Raw genomic sequence first — 24485 nt, 5'->3', positions numbered from 1 at the left:
AGACATTTTATACAAATCATTGTGCTTCCAACTTTGTGCCAACAGTTTGGGGAAGAACCACATATTGGTGTCGTATTCAGACCCCACATACTTTTGGCCATATAGTGCATACTGTACAGGCTGCCGTATTACAGATCTAAGTTTCCACTGTTGTAGAATAAATTAAAGGTTAACATAAGCTATGATATCTCAAACATTTGTATCTAGAAGCCTTATTTTCAGCTTGAGTGTTTTTAACTAAACAGACTACAACAGTGCAATGTTTTCTAGTGGCGTCTCAATGTGACGTTATTGAGATCTCAAAAAAAAAAAAAAAAACATTTTCTCAATGACTATTAATTTTCAGAACTAATTCAAAGAAGAACTTCTCACTAGCATTTAGGAAAACACCCTTAATCTACAGCTTCACCATCTTGAATTCGTCCTGGACATACTGGTAATGTAGACAGGTGAGTCTGCTGACTCAGGTAAACACACGTACAATCTCACACAGACAGATGAATCAAAAACAGGTTTGTAGAGCGAGAGAGAGAGAGAGTCAGAAAAGTTACACCCAATGAGATGTCAGGTTACGCATAAACGCTCATTTAACGTTCATTTAACCTGTTACAACACATAAACACAGAAACACTACATTCACATGAGCAGCAATAAAGCAACAGGTAACCAAGGCAGTGAAACTTATGGATAAGAGATCGAAATCTTGTATATAGGGTGTATAATAAATATATTTTATATATATATATATATATATTTTATATATATTTATATTATATATATATATATATATATATAATATAAATATATATAAAAATATATTTATATATATATATATATATATATAAATATATTTTTTATATATATTTATATTATATATATATATAATATAAATATATATAAAATATATATATATATATATATATATATATATATATATATATATATATATATATATATATATATATATATATAGAGGGTGTCCCAAGAGTCTCCATACACAGGCGACTATGTTTGCCAGCACCACGTCGGTCGTGCCTTCGTCAGTGGATGTTCGTGGACGTCCACTTCTCGGTCGCACCGCAACACTTCCAGTCTTTTTGAATTTGTTAATAAGTTTGGCAGCAGTGTCGTGTGTGATGGGCATTCCATGTTTCCTGTTAAAGTCCATCGCAACCTTGCGACAGCTTCCCGATCTAGCCGCGAGAATGATTTCAATACGTTCTTCTTTTGTGAAAAAGAAGACAAAAATTCAGTGGTAACGACGTCGGTCTACCGATCAGAAGGTCATGAGTTCAAATCCAGGCACTGCCAAGCAGCCACTGTTGGGCCCTGGAGCATGGCCCTTAACCCTCAGCTCAGTTGTATAAATGAGATAAATGTCAGTTGCTCTAGATAAGGATATCTGCCGTAAAAGCATTCTTAAAGGCTGTCTGAAAAAATATATATAATATAAACTAAAGTATGAAAAGTTTTGCAAGACATTTCGCTAAATAGTGTTCATTTCCCCTGTGTACGGAGACGTTTGGACACCCTGCAGAACTCTGAACATCGGAGTAGATATTAATAGCTTTATTGACAGTTATACAGGATAGCATAGAACGCTTTATTGCTTAAAAAATTTTAAATAATCAAGTATCTAAATCTTCAAATATAAGAAAAGTATTCAAATATAGTATATTGTATTGAATGTTTTCCATATTTCCTCACTTTTACTTACAGAAGCATGTGATTTTCTCTATTTTTGCGAGTAATTAAGTACTTTACATTTCTTGGACTCATTATGTGACCCTGCTTGTCCAGTGTCCTCCAGATCCTTAAACCACGGTGCTGTTGAATTCTCCAATCTGATTGGTGAGAAGGTGTAGATTAATTTTCTAACAGCAGCTCTGAAAAGAATTCCAGCTCTAATTCAAGTCACATGTCTGTATTATATTCTCAGACAGAGAGAGAGAGAGAGAGAGAGAGAGAAAGAGAGAGTCTGGCAGCAGTACTGCAAAATATTATTGGATTTGTGTCTCCAGTCTTTACTCCTACCAACCACTTCATATTTGCTAAAGAGAAGAGGTCAACGCTCATATGCCTTTCACTTACAGAGATGCTTTCTCTCCATATGGAAAGTTAGATCATTTTGAAGCAGGAAGGCTACTGATTGGATAACCAATATCTGATATTAGCCAGAACTGCTTGTGACTGGATGATCAATTGGCATTTTGATAAAAGGCTTATGATTGAAATTGGTATCTAAGACAATTGGAAATAGTGATGGTAATCATGCATGTATAAATTCATTCATCTTGAGTAAGCACTGGAAGTAAGTGGTGGAATCTGGAGTCAGTTCCTGGAACACTGGGCATGAGTCGAGAAAATACCTTGGAAATACAATTGAGCATAGCCAATTCAACTACTGGCATGTTTTAGTAAGAAACTGAGAACAAAGAGGAAACACCACACAGATTCAAGCTCAGGATTGAATGAGCAATGCTACACAAGGTGCCACCCTATTGCCCCACGTATAAATGTATTTCTGAATGTTTTTTAATGCGGTAGTTTTTACTTAAATTTAAGATGTTTCCCCAAACAAGTAGATTTCATGTCGAATTTAAGATGGCTTTCACACTGGGCATGTTTGCTGCGGTCCGAATCGTGCAACTGTTCCTTCACATTGATTCATTTTACAGTCCTACTAGCCTATTATTTAGAGTTTTAAAAAAAAAAAAATAAAAAAAAACAACCTCTTTTCATTTGGGTGAGGAAGGTGCCGTTTTCAGTGGGATTTTCACACCATGTCATGCCGGTGGCTACATGCCACTGTAGTAGACGAGTCATGTAGTAGACGAATCTTGCACTGTAGTAGACGAACCTTGCAGTAGACGAATCCTGCACTGTAGTAGACGAATCTTGTAGTAAACAAATCTTGCACTGTAGAAGACGGATCTTGTAGTAGACGAATCTTTTAGTAGACGGATCTTGTAGTAGACGAATCTTTTAGTAGACGGATCTTGCACAGCAGTAGACGAATTGTGTAGTAGACGAATCATGTAGCAGACGAAATGTGTGGCAGACGAATTGTGTAGCAGACGAATCTTGTAGCAGACGAATCGTGTGGCAGACGAATTGTGTAGCAGACGAATCTTGTAGTAGACGAATTTTGCACTGTAGCAGACGAATCTTAAGCTTAACGATTAATCGATGATTAATTTAAATGACGTTCGGTCATGGGAATTTGTATAAATCGACATCCCTAATGCGCAGCAGTGGACCTCTTCTGTGTCCCACAGTGTTCCTCTACCACTCATGGTACCCGCGCGTTGTTGGAAACGAATATGTCGTCTAAAATACATACGCACAAGTTGCGTTCACATCTCAGCACAGTTCCAGTCCATCCCAAATCAGACCACCTCCTACAGCTAGTCTCGGGTTCGGTACCGCGGTGCGCCTCCTGGTCCGCATGACGGCGTTCACATTACCCATTTTTCAGGCAAACCGTGCTCTGTTCCGGACTAAACTGCCAGTGTGAAAGCCTCCTGAGAGAAGCAGCGAGGAGCGAGGACTATCTGTAGACATGGTGAAGCTCCTCATGAAGCCGACGGAGCGTTCAAAGCTTCATCGGGAGCATTGTTCATCATAGGAACATTCAACACAACCATGAAAAGTGTTAAACATATCAAAACTATGTTCGGAATAAAGAACGTAAAATAGTTTTGGTTTGTTCAACACGACCATTAAAAAAAAAAAGCCTTTATGTCTTCATTATTATCCTAAAACACTACAAAATAAATTGAAGAAACCTATGAGCAGGTGCGTCCAAACTTTTGACTCATAGTGCGTCTGTTTAAAGCAACAGAAATAAAACAATAAAATAACTAATGTTCTTATCAATATGCTAGATAGTACTCTACCAGAAATGAACAGAACAATAAGAAATACAAGCTTTTTGTCGTAAGAAAAGGAAAAAAAACAGGACTTTCATCCCAATAGCTGACTACTGGCACGTTGTAAATAAAGAGAATGTGTGTGTGTGTGTGTGTGTGTGTGTGTGTGTGTGTGTGTGTGTAAGAGAAAATGAACATGTCCCAGCTGGTGTGTTTGTCGATGTATGAACGGAGCAATCTGGCCATGCAGGTTTACATGCAAAGAAACAAAACCACCCACGATACACTGGTACCATTGGTGTAAACACACTCTACTTGTTCATACACAAATGAGCTCTGTAGGAGTTGTCTGTCTAGAACGTCACAGTCTCAATTACAGATAGCAGAATTTTATAAAGCGGACACGCTCCAAACAGCAAGTCTATAAATCAAGTCTTTAATTATCATCATGACATCATATTTTTTTGGCATATTTTCCCCCCATTCTTACTTATGGAAGCATGTGATTTTCTCCATTTTTATAAAGAATTAAAGTACTATACATTTCTTGGACCAATGATGTGACACTTCTTGGGGGTTGGTGGTTGGTGGGGGGGGGGGGTCAGGCATCACAGGTATGATGGTGATACAAATTTTGCCGTCAAACCACAAACATAATCTGCATAAAAATATGTTTTAAGACGTACACCTATAACATACGCGTCTGGTTGGTGTTTATGTCAATGACAGAGTTGAATGCAGTCTCGAGTTTTTGCAAACTTTACGCTTTCTAGAACGGCACACGTCAAAAACACGCCGATTTGCGTTAATATTGTACCTAACTCCTTCACCGCTGCTTAGATTTGTCAGTGTGTATAATTTCACATCCTATATTTTGCCTTACGAATGAAAGTAGGTTAAACTGAATGATCCGCTGGATCAGATACGTTAGTGTACGGTTTAGTAGACAGGAAGCCCAGCTTAGTCTCAACCCCATTCACTGTGCTATAAAAAAATTCTATTAAAAATAAAAAATATTTAAAAAAAAAATACGCACTGCTAGGAATCCGTTTCTGTTTACAGCCCTGAGTGTCAACCTTGGATCTTTTTCCATCTCTCTTCTTCCAAACAAGCTTATCAGGGTTTATCTGAAGCTACGCTAATCAGTAACAGAGACACAGCAGTCTAACTGGTGTACACGTCAAAGTGCAGTGCATGTGTCTACGATTGATTATTGCCCTTAACCCCCCCCCCCCCACACACACACACACATTAATACACTACTGAACACAAACTCTGTCATCCCCATGGTTTTTAAATAGAATCAATGAAAATGTGCACGATATGGCCAAAACTATGTGGACACCTGACCACCACACCCATATGTGGTTCCTCCCCAAACTGTTGCCACAAACCTGGAGGCACACAATTGTATAAAATGTCTTCATAGGCTGAAACCTGACAATTTCCCTTCACTGGAACGAAGAGACCCAATCCTGTCCCAGCATGACGACGCCCCTGTGCACAAAACAAGCTCCACGAAGACATGGTATGCCAAGGTTGGAGTAGAAGAACTCGAGTGTCCTGCACCGAACATCTTTGGGATGAACTGGAAGGCCGACTGCACTCCAGACCTCCTCACTCGACATCACTGCCTGATATCTTTAACGCTCTTGTGGCTGAATGAACACGAATCCCCACGGCCATCCTCCAAAATCTAATGGAAAGCCTTCCCAGAAGAGTGGAGGTCATTATAACAGCAAAGGGGGACTAAATTGGGCAGTGGTGGCTTAGTGGTTAAGGCTCTGGGTTACTGATCGAAAGGTGGGGGGTTCAAGCTGCCCTTGTTGGGCCCTTGAGCAAGGCCCTTAACCCTCTCTTTGCTCCAGGGGGCACTGCATCATGGCTGACCCTGCACTCTGACACCAACTTCCTAACATGCTGGGTGGGATATGCGTGTATATGTGATCAATAAAGACTCATCATCATCAATCAATCAATCAATCTGAAACGGGATCTTCAACAATACATATGGATGTGATGGTCAGGTGTCTACATATGTGCACCACCACTGCAAAATTGGAACATTTAGCTACAAATAAAAAGAACTTTTAAGTTTTGCCACAGATGAACATGCGACAATTCCGTGCCATTTTAGCGTACCGTTTCGTCTGCTACTGAAACGCTCGCTCACCACCGATTCAGTGCGTTCCGGCGTTACCATTGTAGCGCTCGCATTAACAGAAGCGGTGTTTGAAAGTTCACCGACTGAAGCGACGAAGCTTCCTCACTACATTCACGTGGCTGAAAACTCCCTCGTAGCATCCATGAGAAAAGATTCAGACTGAGCAGTTACTAGCTTGGTTCGAGGGATTTTGTTTGCCTCCCGAAGCAAGTGAATGTAGAAGGCGGCGACGGATTATTGACGGATTATTGACTGGAAATTGACAGAGAGGCTATTACCTGGAAAGTGAATATTCATGATGTTAGAAAGTTATGTGAATAATTGTTTATTGTTAGCTAGCTTGCTATCATCCTGTTCAAATGTTTACACCCCCCCCCCCGACATGTATCGCATTGCCTTCTCTTCTCCGCATCAGTGAATGTTTGCACCCTTTATAACAGTCGTGTACGAGTCCCTCAGTCGTCCTCAGTGTAAAAAGATGGATCACGACATTGGAAAAGGCTCAAATATGCAGAAGATGCTGGAAAAGTAAAGAATGTGCAGGACCTGGAGGATTTTTCTGAAGAACAGCGGGCAGTTTAACTGCTCAGGAAACAAACAAGAGACTCATGAACGACTCTCACAAAACATAAAAACAGTCGCTGATCATCCAGGTAACGACACACGGTATTAAGAATCAAGCTCAGTCATTATTGCGTCTTGTAAACTATATGTAAACGTGTTATGTGAAAAAGCTTATTCAGGGCAGAACTAAATAAAAAGCAAAATGCAATTTTTTTTTTAGAAATGAACATTTTGCAGTTTCTGCAAAGTGCATGTAAACTTATGACTTCGACAGTATGTCAGCCTCATAACCTCTTATCGCTCAATGGAAAGGCAACGCTGCAAATTTCAGAGCTCAATCCAGTCTCAGCTAATAAACTACTGTTGGATTGAGGGGGAAGTCATTGTTTGTTCGCAGTTTGTTCGATCAGGATGGTAAGAGATGGAATGCAATTCGCTATGATATAAAAATACCATGTGTGTTGCAAATTATATTATTTTGTGCAAAGAATTACTTGCACATTTGTATAATAGACAAAGACGTGCTGCACGTGTGTGTGCGCGTGTGTGTGTGTATCTACATGTGTGTATAGCTCTTCCAAACTTCCTTTGCCGAGAGGCTCAAAAGGCTCCAAGGCTTTAATCGAATTTAAACAAAAACAAACTCTTCTGCTCTCTAACCTAAACAGCCTTTCAGGCCTCTCATTGCCAGCCAACAACTGACCTTCTTACACACACACACACACACACACACACACTCCAGAATCACCAGATATTCCCCTCCTTTTAACATAACCTTGAGAATGCTTCAGATCCACACACACACACACACACACACACACACACACACAGAGTGCATTAAGTCAATACAGCCCAGGTAATCTCAGCCCACATTCCACAACTGCCCCACCAGGAACTGAATTAATGCGGGACTGAACTGAAATAATCCCTAACAGATCCACACACACACCCCTTCAGCCCCATGGGGAGTCTTGGCTCATGTAGCCAGGGATCAAATATACAATGCAAAAACAGTCAGAGTATAGTGACACATTCAGTTACACATACAGTGTGCTCCCTCCAAGAATAAACGGTTATGAGAAAAAAGACAAAATAAAATATATTTTTTATTACTGACTCTATGCATATAAACGTTATATCATGTTTCTCTTCTGAGGTGTGGTGAAAAGTGAAAGCTAATCTTTAATTATGTATCAGGTGGTGTGATCAAGTTTAAAACATCGAAAGACAGTAATTATACATGTAAAACCATCAATTACACCGGGACATGAGTGTTGGTCTGTATTTAACTTGGGTTAAATATTGCGTTACGTTTACACGACAACGACGTACTAAAAACGGGAAAAGTTTTTTCCTTTGCGTTTTTTGGAAAAGCTTCGCGTACAGACGACAACGTTGTCAAAACGATCCCCGCTCACATGGATCTGCAAAAACGCCGTATTGTGCATGCCAGGCCAGTAGTTGGCGATGTCACGTCGTAAAGAAACGCTCCGCGCCTGCACACACGCGCATTCACGTCAACGTGTCCGCCATGTTGATCCGTGTGAGAGCGCCCTATAAACAAATACAAGTAAACGGGGGAGCTGCGGTTTTTCTGGATAAAAAGCACAATAACGTTTATATTTCTCAACCGATTTCAATGGTTTATGATCTACGTGGAGTACAAAAAAAAACACGTTCTGTCTCCAGTTACTTCGAATCTCGATAGTTAAGACTTTTTAGTTAGGAAAATTATTCACCGTCATAAAGAATTGTGAAAACTCACATGTCGAGCATAGATCTGGATTATTTTTCTTGGTTAATAAATGCTGAGACGTTCCTAATGTAATATAATTTAATGTACATGAAATGTGCATAAAGGTTTTTTTTTTTTCCATTGTGGAAATGGATTTTTCTGTCTTCAACAGCATCTTTTAGCTTTTCTTGTGCTCCAGGTCAGAATTCCGTTAGGCCCTGTTGGGCCCTTGAGTAAGGCCCTTAACCCTCTCTGCTCCAGGGGGCGCTGTATCATGGCTGACCCTGCACTCTGACCCCAACCTCCTAACAAGCTGGGGTATGCGAAGAAAAGAATTTCACTGAGCGGTAATGTATATGTGATAAATAAACACTCATCATCATTAAATAGTGAGACCTGCAGTCAGTCTGCTTTCTATATTTATTAGCCATAAAAGAGTAGATATACTCCAAAACAGACAATGACAAAGATAATTATAGCTGCAAGCAGCAATTAATGGGGCCAAGCCCCAAAGGCGCAGCAAGCGCAATGAATAAAAGGTAGGTACTTATTTGTATGCCAAGAGGTTGCAAGTTTCGTGCAATGCAGAGCCACAAAAGAAAGGAACCGAATGACAAGATTACAGACACTTTTAAGAACTGGGAACCAGACCTTTAGAACTGAAGCTTGTCGCTTATCACAGTGCACCACACATAGAGAATACACCTTTGTTTGATGCTGAGGAGAGCTTCCTAGGTGACAATGAGCACACAAAAGCATTAGTTAAAATGTTAACAGATACTGGACCACAACTTTGAACAAATATCCATCCATCTTCTATACCACTTATCCTTCTCAGGGTCACGGGGAACCTGGAGCCTATCCCAAGGAGCATCGGGCACAAGGCGGGGTACACCCTGGACAGGGTGCCAATCCATCGCAGGGCACACTCACATACACATTCACACAACCATTCATACACTACGGACACTTTAGACATGCCAATCAGCCTACCATGCATGTCTTTGGACTGGGGGAGGAAACCGGAGTACCCGGAGGAAACCCCCGCAGCACGGGGAGAACATGCAAACTCCGTACACACAGAGCAGCGGTGGGAATCGAACCCAGGCTAACGTGAGGCGAACGTACTAACCACTAAGCCACCGTGCGCCCTTGAACAAATATGAATATCAAAATTCTGTAACAAAATTTGAATGAGGAGTAGCCAAAAACCTGAATACTATACATTTAAAAATGGTGACTACTGTCATTGGTGGAGTCTTAAAGTAAGACATGGATTGTGATCACCATGAGCGGAGTAATCGAATGAACACTTTGTCCCAGAGAAAAGAAATGTAAAAGTGAATTTTTGAACTAGTGGTGGTGCTATAGAGTTGGTCCTAGAGACTCCATAATTGGTCCAGATACTATTCATGGTCATATCTATGAGTGTGAAAAATTTCATCATTTTCATACTTTTGGTCCATAGGGCTGCCATAGACTCCCAGTGAGGAAGAAGAAGAAGAAAACTAAAAGAAACTATAGGGGGTACAGTCCCCTAATTATAAGATTTTGAGTACCCCTCGTTGGCGTAGATGTGGGTTAATAATTTGGTGTGTGTAACAGATGCGTCTCCGCTGGTCGTAGTAGTGATGCAGTAAATCTACACTTTGCTGGAGAAGCGTCCATAAACTCAAAATCTTGAGCAGCACAAACACAGTCCTGTAGTCCAACATTAGTTCTGAAGTACCCACGCGCATGCTTACAGACTGAACACGTAATACGTGTGCGCGTGATTTCATCGTTTTCACAAACACACGTTTCTTACGTTGTCGTGTAAACGGCCCCTCAGAAGTAAAGATTTCTGGGTGCAATACATTGCACACACTAGAGAGAACCTAAAAGCAGTTGATATGTTTACACCTGAAAGACGGAGTGGATCAGGATCAGTTTTGTAGATCGGTTCTACTTAAATATAGACCTACTGTAAAAGACTGAAAACAGAATTGAGAGCCGATAAGACACGAGTGTTACCACGTATTTTCCTGTAAACTCTCGCTGACTGGTCTCGCCTCTATTCACTGAAGACATAAAATTACAGGCGGTATTCTTTTGCTGACGTTCAGTTACGTAGCGACAAACAAAAGTACATCGTGTCATTATTTAAGAAATAAACATTGTAATCACCGGCTATTTGCTATAGTACACAAGGAGGAAAATACTACAAGACATACTGTTATTGGAAAAGAGTCAACCTCAGGTTGATAAAATATCACACCACCCCTTTGTTGATTATTTATCTATTACGCGCCGTGTCGTGTTGTTACTAGTGGGTCTTCAGTAAGCGAGACCAGTGGTTCCCAAACTATTCCAGGGCAAGGCCCCCCAAATGGCATTAAAATTTGACCGAGGCCCCCCTTTTGCAAGATGTCTTTAAAACACATTAAAAATTCAGACGTCTGAATATATCCCCCTTTTTTTTATTATTAATAATTACATCTTACATCCATTACATTACATTGGGAATTGATTTTGTGTGTGTGTGTGTGCGTGTCTGAGAGTGAGAAATAAATAAGTGTAGGTTTTCTATTTTTCACACTAAATTGTTGAGGCCCCCCGGGCGCCCCCTGGCGGCCCCCACTATGAAAACCACTGTGCTAGCTATACTCCCAGTTCTGAATGCAAATATTCGCAGTAAACATCCATTATATCATCCTCATTGAATGTAGAAACCACTACTCTGATTCATCACTAGCTTTTGTTTATTTAATTTTTTTTAATATAGCTCCTTGTACCTAGTTAGCTGACCATAAACACACGTTGTGATCTAAACATCTCAACTAAAAGTCACATTTTGCAGCATGCAAAATTCTTTCCTCTAAGATCCAGACGAATGTGTAAAGTGATTTAATGAAATATACAAACATTATATTGGTTTCTCAAAGAAAACATGATGAAATCATTTTTCCAACTACACAACTAGTTACACTAAACAACATGCTGCATTATGTGTCTTCTGAATCAGAAAGAAATCTTATAATAGTGACCTATTTAAAAACAAAATGAAAAGAAGAAAATAACCCCCCCCCCCAAAAAATAACCAAAAAACAAATTACATGGAGTTAAGTTTCACTTTTGGTATAATACTACATGCTTCTTTACAGCTTAACATGATGACACTTGTACATAAGTGTATAAAACTGGATAATAAAACTATGTCTATGTAAAAATCACTATGTCTACATGTGGGGTTTTTGATGGAAGATAAAAGAAACAGCTATAATATTGATTAGCTATTTTACTATTTAGCTCTGTTATGTAACAAACAAACAAACAAACAAACAAACAAACAAACGCTCCCCTTTGTTAAAACCCTAAAATTAGCCATATTCTAATCTACTTCGAACCTGTTTTAAAACAAAGTTACCCCCACAACACGATAAGGTTGTTAGTTTTTAGCTTCAAATCTAACTTAGAGAGTGTTGTTATGAAATAAACTGTTCGTTATGGACCGCTCGCGCTTCAGGTGCCACAGGTAACCCGCACGCGCCTTGAACTGGGGCCGCTCACGCGCGCACTCACTCACTCACTCACCTCCTCCAGGCCCGTCACTGTGCTCCGACAGTCGCTCATTTTAGCCTGAAAACACGACGTGGATGGCGACGTGATGTCCTCATTCGCCAACGAGACGAAGTCTGAGATGCTTACTTTCTCCGGCATGGCTGCCACGATGTCCACGAATTCAAACTTTCTTCAGTGAACTTTTTTTTTTGTTTTTGTTTTTTTTAAGCAATCAAATCAAACACACCAAGCACGCGCCCGAACGAGCCCTGTGTAAATCCTCATGAAAACATTTCCACAGTGCAAAGAAGAAACGGAAACATATCAGCAAGTAAGAGTGCACTGAGAGGGAAAGGCGTGCGCTCCTCATTTCTTTCTCCCTCCACCGACTGCTCTGTGTCTGTGTCTGTGTGTGTGTGTGTTGTCTATTTTTTTTTTTTTCTTCTTTACCCTCTCCTGCAGCAGCGCGTGCTCGTGAGCTAATCGTTGAAGCGTCACGTGGGAATGTTTGGGTAGTCCATGCTAAATAGAGCGCGCGGAAAACTACAGAGGCTACAAAAAGCTTATTGTCCGCTGTGTGCCGTATATACATACCTCCGTGTTGAGGAAATTTCTGAGCGTTAGCTTTGGCAAGAATAAACAAGCACGACTAATGCAAATTACAGGCAGAATCAATGAAAATGCAAAACCAATTTCCTCACCAGAATACTTTGGAAAGTATCCGTGAATAACAAAAAGGGGTGTCTCTGAGCTTTTTGTACCTGTCCCTTAGTGTCGTGGACACCAGTAAGACAGTATATCTAGAAAAACATTTATTTATTTATTTATTTTAAAGGGGAAAAAGTTTTGGAGATATTTCCATTTAAGTCGGACACTTCCAAGTAAAGGTTGAAGCAATTTTTCTGATGACTCATTCTGTACTCATGCTGCCTTTGTCCAATTAAATGCCCTCTAAGCTAAATTCATATCCGTTGTAGCTACATATAAGGTATAGCGTGTCTTGCGCTACAGTAGCAGCTCATTAGCAGGAAATGTGGTTCGTCAGTGTGTTTCTGGCTGTCCGTCTTCATACACATTATTCCATTTTCCAGCCTTGGTTGAGGGGGAAAAAATGGTTGCAGTTTATTCATTTGGAAGGGAATGGAATTTGTACAAGTTTCTTTCAACAAAGAGTTTTATCAAATGCAATAATGGAATGTTTTGCTACTTTGGATTGATCGAGAATGCTATTCCATCTTTATCTAGTACACCACCACACGAACATGAACAGCATGACTCCAAAAACACACGGCATCTCAGTGTCTAGTTCTTGGGTGAAGGCAGTGGAAACAAATCCTCCACAGTTGAAAAATGTCATTGGTCTTAATATTTAGTTAGCTAGTGCTAATGTAGTACTAATTGGGCGGCTGTGGGTCAGGTGGTAGAGCGGGTTGTCCACCAATCGTAGGGTTGGCGGTTTGATTCCTGGCCCACATGACTCCACATGCCGAAGTGTCCTTGGGCACTGAACCCCAAGTTGCTCCTGATGACAAGTTAGCGCCTTGTATGGCAGCTCTGCTACCACTGGTGTGTGTGTGAATGGGTGTATGAGACACAGTGTAAAGCGCTTTGGATTAAAGCGCTATATAAGTGCAGACCATTTTTAATAGTACTCACTCTCAGTGGTGCTACAGCTGTGCACCCGTTACGTGGCACACCCGACTCCTACCTCTGCTGTGGCAGTGGTAGCTCAGTGGTTAAGACATTGGACTTTTGGTTAGAAGGTTATGAGTTCAAATCCCAGGACCACCAAGTTGCCACTGTTGGGCCCTTGAGTTCTCAACTGCTGGTCAGATTTAAGTAAGTCAATCTGGATAAGGATGTCTGCCAAATGTAGTAAGCTAAGTTTGTTTGGATGCAGTGGGGTGCACTATTGGCTGCTGTGTCAAGCAGTTCAACATGATTTTTTTTCTCTAATTTTCTGTTTCAAAAGGAAATGTGTCAACATACTGAATCAAATCACTTCAGGTCTCATGAAGACCTCCAACTTTGTTAGTTGTTGTTTGTAGTGGCCATGTTGCCACCAAAGCAGTCCCCAGCCATAAGGATCACCATCAACTACACAGCAGTGTTTGGTGGAGAACGTTGGTGAAAAATATTACTGTTTGGTACTATTTCGTAGTGTATTATGGAGAATAAAGGCTTGTTAGGTGACTGATTCCCCAATTGGGTTGACATTCAGCCCTTATAACTTTTCAACATTGGTCCAGCATAGAATTAGCCAACACACAAAATGTGGTTAACTAGCATCCATGAGGACATATCACAATATCATTAGGACTTAATTTTCTCAGATAGGACGGTTATCCCATTAGCTTAGAATATTTAACTTGGAAAAAGTCATTTGAAAGCATCTGGTATGATTCTTCTACAAGTGTCTTCAACCAGTTAAACTTGATCTGTAGCATTTTAAAACAAAGTTTTACCACATTCCCCTGCCCCCATTTCATTCTTCAGTGGAACAACATACATCTTTGCGCTATTATATTATACAAGATTTTTCTACAAGATTGATGTCCAGATTAATGTATTCTGGTAAAGACAGATTTTCATGGATGATAAACAATACTGTATTAATGTTTTTGTCTAGTTTTGGTGTACCACTGATTCTGTGTATTTTGTGAAAGCTGGATAAAAGTGTATATCATTTCTTTAAAGTTGAGGTTTGTGGATTATAATAATCCTTAGCAACTGCCTTATTCACTATAGGAATAACACACCATCTAATAATAATAATAATAATAATAATAATAATAATAATGTGTTGTGATTTAACAAAAAAAAGAATTTCTAATCGTTGATATGGTAAGGTTTTATGTTAGGAGTCAGGACAGAGGGCTTTCCAGTTTCCTTTTACGGTAATATATATATTGATTTGTGTTTTTACAGCTGTTAATAGCTGCTATAATATAACTTTTAACAGAAAATAACTTCACAGACTTTGAATGTAACTATAAATGGACAAAAAGTACAACATGCCGTTCTTTAATAAATACACAACTGTAATTGTTGTCGAATTGCTGTGCTGTAAATGGAATAAAACACTTCAGGATGTGCTGTGTTATCCTCGCACCTTCAGGCTTGAGGGTTCGAATCCCACCCCTGCCCTGTGTGTGCGGAGTTTACATGTTCTCCCTGTGCGTCGGGGGTTTCCTCCGGGTACTCCGGTTTCCTCCACCAGTCCAAAGACATGTGTTGTAGGCTGATTGGCATTTACAAATTGTCCGTAGTGTGTGAATGTGTGTCCGATCGTACCCTGCGATGGGTTGGCCCCCCATCCAGGGTGTCCCTGGGATAGGCTCCAGGCTCCATGTGACCCTGTGTAGAATAAGTGGTTTGGAAAATGAATGGAGGGATGGATTATTTTTCCCTAACAACACAACCCAAAGTATTGCAAAGTGTGAGCGTTTAAATTTTTTAGCAAGGTTGAGTGACTTTAAGGGTTTCAGTAGTGTCTCTCATATTTGCAAACCTCCAGTCACCATCACAGGACCTCAACTACTGAACTATGTAACTTTCACTATATTTTGGTGAGCGAGACAAGTACGGCTGCTCTAGTTTTTACACGCGGTAAACTGCCTCTGCCCTCCCACCATCTTTACTAACACAGCTAATATACTACACCACTATAAATCCCTACATCAGCAACCTCACTAGCAGAATTTCTGCCACATTATAATCCATTACCTGATCCAAACCACCAAAAACATATAAATCACAAATACGGGTTTTAAATGGAAGGTTCGAGAATCAGGGACTGTTCTTTTAAATCAAAGCGACCGTGGAAAAAACACACACACACACACACACACACACACACACACACACACACACACCATATGGGACGTATCTGAGCTCTGACTCTGTCCAAAAGAGTTCTGCAAGCAATTATGACTGTTTTCTCTCTCTTTCTAACTCTCTCTCTCTTTTTTCTTTTTCTGTACAAGACATGAGGCCTCCCTTCTTCCTCTGCTTGGAAAATGTACGCTGTGGTTTATAACCCAGGCTGGGTTATAAAACACTGACCCATGATGTGTGTGTGTGTGTGTGTGTGTGTGTGTGTGTGTTCGTTCTGACCTGGTCTATTTGTTGTTGTGAAGTATTTTATTTTACTATATCTTTCATGATTTGCAGCAATTTTCATAGATTTAATTCTTAAATGACCTAATAAATCATAGTGCAATGTTTCGTTTTGTGTTTTATCATAAACACTTTGTAGACTTTGGTCAAAAAAAAAAAAAAGGAAAAGTGCTTCATAAATACAGATTATTAGCCATAGTTGGTGTGATGGATAATCACCCAGAAACCTTTGCAGCTTTTTTTGTGTAAATGATTGAGCGTTGTTGATGGGGAAGGTGCTACAGAGAGAAAGTGAATGGTGTATTTACTGAAGCTATTACACAAAGAGAGTAAAAGAGAACAGGTGTGTGTGTATGTGTGTGTGTGTGTGTGTGTGGTCGAAGTGTCACAAAGAGTGAAAGAGAATGGGTGAAAGGAAACGAAAGTGTGTGTGTGTGTTTGTGTGTGAGAGAGAGAGAGAGAGAGAGAGAGAGAGAGCTTGGAGCCATTATAGAGAGCATGTGTGGAAGAAGATATAGTGTGTGGGGGGGATTTGTGTGAATATACTGTTTGAATAACAGTGGAAGTGAGCTGCCCTATTCAACCTCTGTCTTTTCTCCAGCTTTCACACTCCAACCTCCCCCAAACCCCACCTTCCATTGTGACCAACCAGGCGTAGACAGAGGCGGGTTTTGGATCAGAGTATGTCCAATGATCCACGTCAAGGGCGAAGCCTCTAAAAATCGGTTTCTGTAAAAGTGCGTGAGGGGACGTCACATTTCCCAGCACACAGATGACTCTTCTCCTCACGGTCCAAAAAATCTGTTGACTAAAGCACATGAGGAATGCCATCAGTTAGCAGGTAAAATGACAAGATTTACCGTAAAACGTTGCAGTATAGTAAGATGAGCTAAGTAAGGAACGACAGCCAGGTTTTAAGTGAACTCAAAACAGGATTTTAAAATGGCTAACAGCTTTAGGACAGATGATGGTTGTAGAGATTAGGGTTTTGGCTGGGAAATCTGGCACATACACAGAGGCCCTGTGCATCAAAGAGCCTTTCAATAGAAGACATTAAAAGATCAAATCTAGCCTTTTTCTGGCTAGCTCACACCTTCCTTTCTCCATTTGAACTTCTTTGATGATAAAACTACCCAACAACCCATTAAATAAACTTTTTAAACACAATTACTTAACGAGACCAAGTGTCTAATATGACTTTTTTTTTTTCCCGGGGGTTTCCTCCTCCTGTCCAAAGACATGCACTGTAGGTCCGTAGTGTGTGAATGTGTGTGTGATTGTGCCCTGCGATGGGTTGGTACCCCATCCAGGGTGTCCCCCGCCTTGTGCCTCGAATCCCCTGGGATAGGCTCCAGGCTCCCCAGCGACCGTGTGTAGGATAAGCAGTACAGAAAATGGACGGATGGATGGATAGCTACTGAGCAGTGTAAATATAGCAATGATTTTACTAGCAGTCTGGGAAGTGCAGCATTAAAAACCAGTCTTGTTTAGTGGAATTCCTTAAGCTATACATTCCTGTCATTGCTATCAGACTTTTTTTTTTAATTTTTATTTATATTTTACTTTTAATATATAGGGAAATACCTCAGTTACTGATATAGCTGTTGCTGTAGTGGGGGAAGGCTTGTAGCATTTGATTTAAAACAGAGACTTTCCTCTATATAAAATATACATAGATCCTATAGTATGCCCCTATATAGAAAACCCAGAAGAGTCTATACAGGAATTCCTCTTTCAATAACCTAAAAAACCTTGACTTATCGAGGAATCTTTGATGAAGGGCTAGATTTCAGTCGGGTGCTGTCACAAAATCTAAGACGGCTCAAATACGCAAATCAATAATAATATATCATGTGGAAAATGTAGACTTAGCTAGCATTTATACGCGAGTATATTGTTTTGTTTGAAAGAACTTGTGGTTCCTAGACTCTGTCAGGTTTTCTTACATAAGTTTATAAACCATCCTACAAAGAAAGTTGCTGCGAATTTTTTTTTTTTTTTTGTTTGTAAGCTCTTTGTGTAAGCAAACAGTAATTATATCACAGGTTTCAAGAACATTTTAGGAAGGTTATTTTTGAAACATGACAGCTTGACATTCTTAAAACCTGTACTGTTGACCTGTTGTACTTTCTGAATTAGTTCTCTCTTAACTGGGTGGCTAATGTGCTGAAAATGGTGGTCGTTATGGTAACATGATATTTTGGCAGGATTGGCTACTGTAAAGTAGATCTGAGTGAGAACATAATAGTGCTCACTTTAGAGATTCTAATGTTTCTAATGTGAGCTTGTTTACTAGCAGATAGCCTTGCCAGCTGGATAGCTATTACTGATGGCAAGAATATATATATATATATATATATATATATATATATATATATATATATATATATATATATATATATATATATATATATATATATATAAAATAAACTACAAAGAGCAGTAAATGAAACTATATTCATGTATATTCATAGGACCTTTCATAGAAATGATTAATGGGTAAGGCTGCTGAGATGTTCTCAAGCCATTAAAAACATTTTGGCATGTTCAGGAGTCCTTTAAGCCAAATGTGTGTATAGATTAGATGACGGCAAGCATTCATAAGCTGTAATGAAACTCCAGCAACATGACAGCGTTGAAAAAAAAATGAGCATGAGTCCCCAGGCTCAGCCTTTAAAGAAGACTCTCACTGTCACTCACACACACATCGCTTCTTTATTTAGACGTAAACAGTGTATCGGTTTTCTTTTTCCCACATTTGAATGTAAAAAGCTGCGAGGGCTGCCCTGGAGACACTTTGGTCAAAAGAATTTGAATACAATTTAAAATGAAGACACACTATACACACACTGTAAATGACTTAACACTCTGGGTGTAACCATCTAACACAGAGCTGTTGTCTATCTGGGTGTCAGACAATGTGTTTAAACTTGTGCAATAATCCCAACCCAGTGTAATTAAAACTATTTGAGTTATTCTGATAAATGACTGGTTTTACAGGAATAAGGAAACAATGTTTGTTGTTTTGGTCCCGTACAATGGATCTGAACTATAGCAACACCAGTGAGGGTAGAATATGCATTCTGTGTTAGGTGGATCATATACAATGTACTGCTCTTTTTCTTGGACGTTTCTCACATTTTCTGCCCAATTTGTTCACATTCCCACCCACCAGTCAGCTATCATACTGTCTGACAAATAACAACCACGGCGGGTGAAGGCTAACACGTACTTCCTCTGAGACATGTGAAGCATAACACACTCAGAGGAAAACTCTATCTGCCCTTTTCTGCATACATGAGTTCACAGACACCCATGATTGACTAGTGTCGCGTATACAGCTCTTTATAATGCAGTCCTCTTATGTCAGGTCTAAAAGCAAATGGGGGGCACGGTAGCTTAGTTTAGGGTTAACATGCTTGCCTTGCACCTCCAGGGTTGGTGGTTCAAATCCAAGCTCCACCCTGTGCGCATGGAGCTTGCATGTTCTTCCTGTGCTTCCAATGGTTTCCTCCCCAGTCCAAAGACATGCATTGTAAGCATCTCCAAATTGTCTGTAGTTCCTTGCACCCTGGGTTCCCCTGCGACCCTGTGTAGGATATGTGGTACAGAAAATGGATGAATGGATGTATAGCAAATAAAAGCACAGTTCCCCATTTTACATGAACCCATGCTTGAAAAACGTCCACTATACATAAATATACAAAACACAAAGCACTGATGTGTTGCGACATGTAGTGGTTGTTGCTTTATTGTTTTTTAAAAAAATTTTTTATTGCCTGGACAGTTGTTTCTTGGCTAGCTATGTATTGTTGCATCATTCATACCCACAAAGAGATGTCCAAAGATCTTGATGTGAGATGTAGCACCTGCATCTAGACCCTGTTCCTGTTATATCTCACGAAGACCAAAAAAAAACACAACAGTGAAGAATGAGGGTAAAGTGAGTCAAAGTCAAAGCTTTAGAGGTTTGGTATGTTAGAAGCAAAAAGAGAGTGGCTAGTTTATAGTGGATTGTCAAAGATCACAAGGAGTAGATCTTTCATACTTGGTGAAGTTTTCTTGAACATATCAACAACTTGAGAGAAAAAAGAGAAGAAAATGCCAGCATGGACTCAACAGGTCTCCTCTTACTGCATAAAGCAATCCACTGGAAAGCTTTGAGAACAGAAAGGCCAGGTTACATACAAAAATGTGCTACAGATACAAACAAATATCTAGACAGTACTGGGCAAAGCCTTATGGACACATCAGGCAAGAATTTATATGAATTTTTTGTTTTTTTTTTGTATACAATCGCTTTTGGCCATATAATGTAGACCTATGGTCTTAAGCATGCTTGTGAGATTTACTTATCCACATACTACCGTGATTTCTTTTAAAGGAATATACCTCAAATTATAACGTGTACTGTATATTTCCACCAGTAAGCACTAGTGTGTATGTTACCATGTGGAACCATTAGAATTGAACGAGAAATTACAGAGTCTCAATATCGAACCCAATCAATGGCGCATGTATGAAAAACAAACATTACACACTTGACACAGTATTAATATCATACATTTCACAGCCATACAAACGTTCTTTTCTTTTCACAGCAACACAGAGACTTTTATGTTTAAGACACAATTACACACACACACACACAAACACAAAAAAAGGAAAAGCAGCTCCGGAACCTCAAGCGTGTGTTTGTATGTGTGTGTGTCCAATATTGTTGTCTAAGTAAACGGTGAGCTCAAGTGGCAGGTCCGGACTCGTGCTGGGAAAACAGATAACATGCAAATCAACTGAAGAGGAAATATAAACCTCATAGATTGATTCAACTGAATGCATTTCAGGATTTTTTTTTGTATTTTCAACAAAAGCACAACGTCTAAGAACTTTTCTTTGGGGGAGCTTGCAATAAAAAAACCAAGCTTCTGACCTCTGACATTTTACTGGCTGCCACTGATGACGTTTGGTTTCCGAGGTGACGCCTAAAGAAAGAAGGACTGAGTCATAATTAACGCAGCCGTGCACCTGTCTGAATCAGACAATGGCGTCGTTCGTGTCACATCCGCGTTACTGTGGGAAATCTGCCGTGAAATGGACGCAATACATACTCAGAACTATTAAAGTCATGACTATAAAGATCCAGTGGAAGGAAATGACTCAATAATAATTTAGTTATGTAAGGAATGAAACCGGAAAATAATCAAGGATGGGGTGGTGTGATGAAGCACGACATGAAGCAGTCCTGAAGTTGATTCTTTTCCAATAACATGTTCTGATGTGTTTTATACCGCAGCACCTTGCCAACGATTCCACTTTTATTCATTAAAGAACACTCTACTTTTTTAAAAATATAGATTATTAGGATTATTAATTGTTTATTATTTATTTTCTTCTTATTATTTTTTATTCTTGTAGAACATCCAAGTTAGTTAGAAGTTAGTTCTTGTTATCACTTATATACGTTATAGCAGCTATAAATATAGGTGCAGTGGTGGCTTGGTGGTTAAGGCTCTGGGTTACTGATCAGAAGGTCGGGGTTCAAGGTTCAAGCCCCAGCACTCCCAAGCTGCCACTGTTGGGCCCTTGAGCAAGACCCTTAACCCTCTCTGCTCCAGGGATGCTGTATCATGGCTGACCCTGTCCTCTGACCCCAACTTCCTGACAGGCTGGTATGCAAAGAAAAGAATTTCACTGTGCTGTAATGTATATGTGACTAATAAAGACTCATTATCATTATAAATTGTCAAAAGACTTTTTTTTTTGAAGCAGCTTGTCATGTTATAGACAAACTAGAACGCTCAAACTCGTCTGTCCTGAAGACTCTCCTATGGCGGATGTACTGACTGTTAGCTATAAAAAACGCCGACACTGGAGGCTCCTTCCATAAACGTTAAATAAACATCTTGCAGAAAACTTCAGCATATCGATCATTAATACATGCATTAATACAAACTTGTGATTTGAATTCCATTTGAACTACCTTCAGAGCTGCTGTTCGAGAAAATGAATCAACACTTTCCAGCCATTTAGGTTCGGTAATTCTAACGCGCTGTGGTATAACGAGACGTTACCGCTGAGAACGATCAAGTTACACAAACATTCATCATCAGAATGCCAGGGTTTTATTTATTTAAAAAAAAACAACAAAACAACACACACACACACACACCACAAAACATTAAGTGCTCCCTGTTTTTTTACAGATGCTTATTTACACGTTACACTAAGACAGTTATTTCCGTCAAATACAATATAAATACAAAATCATTCTCTTCAACTGACAGCAAATATAATGCATATTACAAAGAATGCTATAAAATTCAACTAAACAATTTCACTACTAAATGAAACTCGCTACCTATTACCTCATCATGCAAACACACACACACACACACATGCTCAAAAGCACACAAATTTCAAGTTTGTTAGGACAGGACGTTAGTCCCACATGTGGGACGAGTAAACAAGGAACCCTGGGGGGAAGAAAACCATCTAAACATTCATACATAGGCAAATCTTAGGTTCGGTTTTGAAACTGGAGAATCAATAATGTTCACGAAAATCAGTTTTATAACATAAATTATGGAAATATTAATCACTTCGACAGATAAAATCCTGTCTAAGGTTGAATTCTTAAATAAAGCTTAAAATCACACCCATGTCAGCCTTTCTCTATCAAGCTGAAACATAAAATTTGCTGCACAATTTCAGCCCTCTTTAAATGAGTCACTGAACGTTTCAGCCTACTGTATCACCTTTTAGAAACAGTGTTAAGCACACGGCGAGAGACGAGGCTGAATCACATTTAAAGTGAGCCATGATTTGGCTCATCTGCCCACACCAGACTAGTTCTGGTTCTGCCTTTAGGACTGGTGGGGCAGGAATGACGTTAAAAATTAGACACAACATCGCCTTTGTTGTTCTTGCAGGAAGGCGATTTGTGACTACATTCCAAACGGATTCTTTGGAGAAAGAAATCAATGTAGATCAGCCAAAATGTCGAATTTTCCACCGAGGATAATGTTGTTCATGACCAATTTAAACTGCGTGCCAAAATCACCGCACACTCGCCTCAAATTACACTGTAAAATAAGTGTTATACTGTGAAATAAAACAAGGAGATTTAATCAAGTAATATGATCAATACATACTATTTAAGTGCATGTCAAATAAAAATCTATGACTTATTGATGTAGATATCCCACTTCATTGATCAATTATCATTTTAAAAACGTATTTCTGTTATTACGTATTTTATTTTATTACGCTATTATTGTTAATAGTCGTCCCTAACAATGTCACTTGAAGCATGTGTGATCACTTAGGCCTGAAAATTAGTCTCGGCTGATTGACTGCATCTGCAATAAGTAGGAAACTGGTGTCATTGTTTTTTTTTGGTTTTTTTTCCTTTCACAAGTCGTTAAAATCAGAACGCTCTGATTTCTCTTTTAATCCAGATTTATGGATCGATGAGCATTTGTGTATAGATAATAATAGAAAGCGATCAGAAATTCTAGAACAAAAACAAAAGGATCACGCCAATGAACTTTTAGCTGCCAAAACGTTGTATATCCTTTGTGTTTAAGTGGTAACGCACTCACGTCAAACCTGAGAGGTAGAAAGAACAGCGCTGGAGAGCTAGCCTGGATTATTCTGGATTATGTAGCTCTGAGTTTAGGCTAGATCTGGACTTCACAGGCACGACTGTGAGATTTCTTATTGTGTACATGTCTCACTACAGTTTTTTTGGGTTTTTGTTCAGAGATGAAATACTGGCTTCAGTGGCGGTTAAATTGTCTTTTACATATATATATATATATATATATATATATATATATATACACACATACACACACTCACATACATATATATAATAGGGTACTGGTACCCCAAGTACCATTCCTCATCAGTGGGGTGGTACCCTTAACCTTTTGTACCTTTAGTACATATCTTATGCTGCATATATTATACATATAGTACATATTGCATATAGTATACAGTAAGTACTGTTCAAATATATACCTTAAATCTTTTTTTAAGCCACTACATCCAGATTTCTATATGAAAAGTATGTATTAACGGTCTAAAAGATAAGAGTAGCACCCCAGAAACAAGGAAATGTACAGTTTAGGACCCCTTTTTTTCTGAGAACATACTGGATATAAGAAGCACCGATATGAAATATGTGAACAACAGAGTGATTCTGGTCTACTCCTGCCCTCTAGTGGCAAAATCATCATCATCATCATCATCATCATAATAATAATAATAATATTAATGATAATAATAATAAAAATCTAAATAAACAATTCACAACAATACAAATGCTTAGCTTTGGACATCACAAGACATCAGAAAAATTAAAAATAAAAAACTCCTGAGTTTTAGTTTACAGTCAAAATCAATGAAAACAATAAAACAATGCATGTTCAGCTCATCTACAGGAAACACTATAAAAATTTAAACAATTGTACCAACCAAAATTTCCTAC

General features: G+C 39.2%; 1 protein-coding gene across 1 annotated transcript in view; it reads right to left on the bottom strand.

The window, feature by feature from the left end:
* asap3 (ArfGAP with SH3 domain, ankyrin repeat and PH domain 3) overlaps nt 1-12564 on the bottom strand; it is a 54919-nt gene extending 42355 nt beyond the window's left edge. The window contains exon 1 of the mRNA XM_053632746.1: nt 11909-12564. Within this exon, the coding sequence (XP_053488721.1) occupies nt 11909-12034 (126 nt within the window). The 5' untranslated portion in view covers nt 12035-12564. The remainder of the gene's footprint in view (nt 1-11908) is intronic.
* Nucleotides 12565-24485: the final 11921 nt, after the last annotated feature.

The sequence above is a fragment of the Ictalurus furcatus genome, chromosome 9 (assembly GCF_023375685.1).
Source record: "Ictalurus furcatus strain D&B chromosome 9, Billie_1.0, whole genome shotgun sequence".
Taxonomy (NCBI): domain Eukaryota; kingdom Metazoa; phylum Chordata; class Actinopteri; order Siluriformes; family Ictaluridae; genus Ictalurus; species Ictalurus furcatus.
Note: the sequence above shows the minus strand (reverse complement) of the source record. Positions and strands in the feature narration are given on the sequence as shown.